Genomic DNA, 5,238 nt, shown 5'->3' with positions numbered 1-5,238 from the left:
CATAACTGACGAAGAAGCTGTAAAGGCCAGCGCCAAGCATATTGAAGATATCGACGGCAAGCTCGATATCCTCGTCAACAAGTTCGTACATCATAACCCCATTTGCCTCTTCCACATGCTAATCTCCTGGTAGTGCCGGATTCGCCGGCTCCCTTCGCGACCCAGACTTTACCACCAAGAAGGACGCGGCTATAGATCCTCTCGAACCCGAGACCATACAGAACTGGACCGACATCTTCGCACTGAACACCATCGCTCCATTCTTCGTCGTGCGCGCCTTCCAATCCCTCCTCATCAAGGGAGCCCATTCCCGCCCCCAAGGCACCTCAAGCATCATCAACATCAGCAGCATTGCGGCAAGACTCAACACACCGGGGCCGGGAGTATGTGTACGTTGTCCTGATATTCGTATATAAAGCTGCATCGAACTGAGTTGATCAGATGGCTTATGGTGCGACGAAAGCAGCGTTAGACAAACTGACCCTTGTTCTCGGGACGAGTTTTGCTGGGAGAGGTATCCCGATTCGGGTGAACGCAGTGCACCCTGGCGCGTTTGAGTCGCAATTGGTAGGTCCCGAGATTTTGGAGATGATCATGGCGGAGCCTGCACCTGGTACTGCGGCGCAGGTGCCTGCTAGGAGGCCTGGATCGTGAGTACGCTCGGTATTTGGATGAGATCGGTTGTTGAATCGAGTTTTGTAGTGATGCAGAGATTGGGACGACGGCGATCTACCTGGCAGTATCGGATTATACCAACGGGGCGGTTTTGTGTGTTGATGGCGGAATATCGCTGGTAAATCCTTGAATGTTTTGTTGTTTTACAAAAAATTTCCCCCCTTGACGTTATGATATCATGGTGTTCCCGTCTAAAGACTGACTTGGTTTCGATGACCCCAAGCAGTGTAATTTTAAACAAGCAGACCATACGAGATATTCTGTGGAAAGCAACGAGAGGAGACCAAAGGAACTCGTACTAACCCATAGACGGAGAGAAGGAATGGTGATTGCAAGTGGGTCTTTCAGGATGAAGCTTGAAGCTGGAGGTTTGTACAACCAAGACAGATGAAAAGAATGGCGTCGTACCATCCCAGATAAGAACTCATACTCGCGTCGGAATCTTCTTGAGTTCAGGAGTTTATGCATCAGCTATTTTCGTTTGATCTAGTGACGATGATAACAGACCCTTGCATACAGGTTATAATCGAGAAAATTTTGCCATTGAGGCCCGACGCGTGAAGTGTTCGAGCTCGCACTATTTTCTTTCCTCTTGTTTCCTACTGCTGGTTCTGGTTCTGTCGCTTGGCTCGGTGGAAATAGAAATAACATTCAAGGATTCACCAGCGACACTCCCACCGTCAACGCTCACAATCGCCCCGTTCGTGTTATAGAATGCACAGCGGACCCTGTTCTGTAATTCCTACTGGTGGGACATTCAGGGGTGTATGGCGTAGCATCAACCTTTGCGAGTGGTACGTCTACGCCACCCGGCACGTCAATACAACATTGTTGGATACATTTCAGCAAAGGATTTGTATATGAGTTGTGTGCCTTGGACTTTCTGTAGGACTACATATAATTATAAAGAAGAGGAATGGGAAGATTCACACGAGAACGAAAGCACCTTCGCATTCTTCAACTCCAAGTATTGATCATTGTGCTAAGTTGGAAGGACCAGATACGGTAAACAGTTTAGAGTTTAGAAGACCGGTATAAGAGGACAAGAGTGACATACAGTTCTCCGTTTTCAAGAAGCTGTTCCCAAAAAGTCGGTCATCATGTCCACAGTTAATTACCAGGCAGTGTTAATCCACTGGGTTGATGGCGTCGTTGGTTATCGGGTCTCACATTACACTCTTACCAATGACACAGAAGGTCTTCAGTTCGAATCCGAATCGACTCATCAGCGGAAGAAGTCAGGTTTTTTTTTGTGGTATTTCTGGCCCATAAGGCTTGCTGCCTTGCAGGACCTTCATTCAATGACATTGGCAGGTTGAGCGACGAGCATTCATCTCCCATTAGGTTTGTGCCTCCTTTTATGCAGGGAGGCGTCATACCGTCTGTTTGGGTTTACAGTTACGAAGATTTTCCCATTCACGCTCCAGCCTCCAGATTTGAGAAACGTTCCTTGGTGCTATGGCTTCGGGCTGCATTTCCCCACGTCACTATCACTATCAATATCTCGGCAGCTGTGAAACGTTACTTAGATACTGAGTACCAGGCGTCTACATTCATCTCCTTTGATTTCTTGAAAAAGGATACGCGTTAGTATGTTCGAAGATGATTGTGATACGTGGATTTATCTCTCATCCCCAGCTTCTAGTTTTATGGTGCTGACCGATTCGAAGAGTTTGGATAAGAGGCTTCATAGGAGGACTTGGGGGATCAGATGTAAGTACAGTTCAAGAACGACACGTTTATTACGATCCTGACTCAAGCAATAATGCATAACACTTGAAGGTTCCGACATTTGTTCAATATTCGCGTGTGATGCATGAACGTTCGCAGTTTTAACGCCAAAAGTACAGAAAATTCTCCAAGACGATGCCTTCGCCGATGAACTTCGTTTTACAGAGTATTTTCTCGATTACATTGACGACATTGTGCGGGTACAACAGTAGATATAAGGTCCTCTCAGAAAAGGTATATAGAGGTATAGTGTGATACAGCCACGAAAACGCTGTAATTATGGTCAAACGACGAGCATCTGCGATATTTCGCTGAAAACATACCGACAGTCAAGCTAGACCTTTGACCCGAAATAGAAACCAGAGGAGAAACAGGAGTACCGCGAACCAGAAATATTTGGACAAGAGCAGGTGAATGATCCTCACGGTCTTCAACCTAGTTCAACGAAAAAGTTGATGCGCCAAGGCGACACAGCGAGGAGCATAATCACCAATAATCGATCCGCCTTCCACGCAGGACCAGAATCCTGTACGCAGCTAGAATGAAATAAATATGCTAGGCGTGTACAAAGCGATCTGTGAAACGTACGAGAGTCTTCGCCAAACGCTCTACGCACTTCAACCTTCATGTCCACGATTTTCGCCGCCAGTTCACGAAGGAGAGATTCTCTCTGTCGATAGTCCTTGCAATGTGCAATTGTGTTTTCGGCGAATTCCAGGGCCGTGTCAAGTTCAGAGGCCGTGGTGAGTTCTAGCCGATGCATGAGATCTTCGAGTTCCAGCCAAGGCATGAGATCTTCGAGTTCGTCGTAAACTTCGAGTACTGCGAGGATTAGGGGGTCTGTTGTCTTGCCGGGAGGTAATATTGTGTTGCCGGGTTTGGACACTGCTGCGAACTTGAAGAAAGGAAAGGGCGGGGTATAGACGGTGGTGGTAGATGGTGGTGGTAGTAGTTCGAGCCGTGTTTGAAACTCCGAAGCTAGCTACCGTTCTTTGCCGTCCCTACCATCCATTCATCAGCACCACAAGCCAAGTGTCCCCGTGAATACGAATGAATCAACCGTTTTTTTTGTCCCAGAGTATGACAGGCAGGGAGATAAGCTGAAGGATTTTGGTCGATATGAGGCTTTTCGGAGATGTTACGGTCACTTGAACACAGTATCGGAAGTACAAGTCAATAACGACGCGTCTATTACAACCTTGGCAAATTGGCTCAGGTAGTAATCCTTGAATGTTTCGGCGTCTGCTCAGTATCCGCGCGTAATGCACGAACATTCGTAAATTCGCGCTTTTGATTAACATTCACCGCTTCCTTACAAAGGCAAGAGTATTCGAATTTCATCACGACATTCGGTGCAACAGTACGCATAAAATTCTTTCAGGAAAAGTATACGGAGAATAGGACAGCCAGAAAAACGCCGTAGTATGGTGAGTCAATGTATTGGCGATATTTCGTTGTAACGTACCAAAAGCCAAGCTAGATCTTTGATCCAGAGCAGAAACACCAAGAGTCAGCCTAATTCAACGGCAAAGCTGTCCAAGGAAGGAGACAGTGACCATTTTTTATTAGATCCGTCGTATGGCTGCAAGAGTCTATCGCCCTGCTGGGTTTGAAGAAAGGAAACTGAGGAAAGGGCGTAGAAAAGGTGGTTCTGATGATAAGATGATGATGGTAATTCAAACCGTGTTTGAAACTCCGCCACCTGCTGCTCACGAGTCTGTATTCAAGGTCCAACTATGACCATCTCCGTACTGCTATGCCATCCCGATGTCCAATCCTTTGCGTGTCTCCAAATCAATGCCGTTTGGGTTGCTATCCAAAATAGTGAATGCTCAGGAGAGACGAAGATAAGGGATCGTTTGCAAAGGTTCATAACAGTACGGCAGCATGAATATCGTTACCTTACTTCAACTAATCTCTTTTTGCCTCAAAGGAATCTTATTCTTGTCTAACATAGTGGCAGATACTAACAATGAGAAGCAGAACGGGAATAACGCGACGATGCGCACGCAGTCACGTCGAGGCCGCGCACAGTTTACCCAGACCGCCGTCTCCAGCTATATAAGACGAGCGCCGGGAGGCAGGATAGAGTGTGCAAGTGGCCTCTCACATGCGCTATGACTTTGTCCGGTCCATTACCTTCCTTGGCCCCGTGGCAAATTGGGACAGCTCTACCTTTTCGACAAGTCGTTGATTTCCAAGGGACCTGGGATGAAGCGCTGAGAATGATGAACTTCGAGGTACGTGACACGGGTATAAGCGGCCAGATTTCCCTCCTTACTCGTATTTCTGGCTTCAGCGAAGAACAGGAGGTTGATCATTGAGGTGACTTGCGTCGAGTCAGCAAGTAATGAAAAAGACGCGATAGAAAAGGTACGTGCCCTCCTGTTTGTACGCCTTGAGATTGAGTCTAAGCAGGCGCCCATGTAGCATTGCCTTATCATTCACGCAGGAGCTCGCTCTTCCTGGCAACCCGTCTTTTCAAATCGTATCTGAAGCTCTGACGCTAGATGCCGTCCCACCATCTTCGCGTCTTCGTTCAAGAAATCATTCAAGCTCTTCCTTTGGAAACGCGGTCTTGAGTACAAAGACCTTGGCCTGCTTGTCTTGAGGGTGGATTACCTAATAGGAAACGATAATGAAAGTGAGCCGTGATAGAGTCAACGCTTCACTTACTCAGCTTAACGGTTCTCAAGGTTCTATTTCAAAAATGACCAAGCCCGTGTCTCCGCAACTTTTTCGCCATTTTGGACTGTGGAAGGCTTCCAGGATAGGATTGCGGCCCGGGACTTCAGTCACAATGCTGACTGTTATGGGAGAAGATGGACAAGG

The 5,238-nt window shown here is 47.2% G+C and overlaps 2 protein-coding genes, 1 non-coding gene and 1 pseudogene across 4 annotated transcripts; 3 read left to right on the top strand and 1 right to left on the bottom strand.

Annotated features, from left to right (window-relative positions):
• Positions 1–1,050, top strand: BT62DRAFT_135735 (annotated as a pseudogene; the record flags this gene model as incomplete). The annotated part of the gene is made up of 4 exons: positions 1–81; positions 134–383; positions 442–650; positions 703–1,050. Coding segments are annotated over 4 exons (643 nt in total), but the record flags the coding sequence as incomplete, so codon positions are not given.
• Positions 1,051–1,775: 725 nt separating this feature from the next.
• BT62DRAFT_924941 (uncharacterized protein) lies at positions 1,776–2,618 on the top strand (the record flags this gene model as incomplete). Its single annotated transcript, XM_043184682.1, has 5 exons — positions 1,776–1,917; positions 1,965–2,019; positions 2,074–2,265; positions 2,321–2,388; positions 2,506–2,618. 5 exons carry the CDS (start codon positions 1,776–1,778, stop codon positions 2,616–2,618), a joined length of 570 nt encoding a protein of 189 aa, XP_043032572.1.
• Positions 1,813–1,900, top strand: BT62DRAFT_t213. The gene has a single exon. It is a non-coding gene; the product is annotated as a tRNA-OTHER (tRNA).
• Positions 2,553–4,084, bottom strand: BT62DRAFT_1081810 (uncharacterized protein). Its single transcript, XM_043179716.1, has 5 exons — positions 3,679–4,084; positions 2,995–3,388; positions 2,897–2,942; positions 2,730–2,841; positions 2,553–2,677 (listed from the first exon to the last, which is right to left on the bottom strand). The coding sequence occupies exons 1-4, from the start codon at positions 3,772–3,774 to the stop codon at positions 2,736–2,738; spliced, it is 642 nt and encodes a 213-aa protein (XP_043032571.1). The 5' UTR covers positions 3,775–4,084; the 3' UTR covers positions 2,553–2,677; positions 2,730–2,735.
• Between the last annotated feature and the right edge of the window lie 1,154 nt (positions 4,085–5,238).

This window comes from Guyanagaster necrorhizus, assembly GCF_019112545.1.
Source record: "Guyanagaster necrorhizus MCA 3950 unplaced genomic scaffold BT62scaffold_126, whole genome shotgun sequence".
Lineage (NCBI taxonomy): Eukaryota > Fungi > Basidiomycota > Agaricomycetes > Agaricales > Physalacriaceae > Guyanagaster > Guyanagaster necrorhizus.
Note: the sequence above shows the minus strand (reverse complement) of the source record. Positions and strands in the feature narration are given on the sequence as shown.

Bases quoted from the DNA above. Each gene is read 5' to 3' on its own strand.
- BT62DRAFT_1081810 (XM_043179716.1), bottom strand. From the start codon at position 3,774: ATGCGTACTGTTGCACCGAATGTCGTGATGAAATTCGAATACTCTTGC. The intron at 3,389-3,678 runs GTTCGTGCATTA...AAAGAACGGTAG, and splicing joins AAAAGCGCGAATTTACGAAT to CTAGCTTCGGAGTTTCAAAC. The intron at 2,943-2,994 runs GTACGTTTCACA...ATTTCATTCTAG, and splicing joins AGCGTTTGGCGAAGACTCTC to CTGCGTACAGGATTCTGGTC.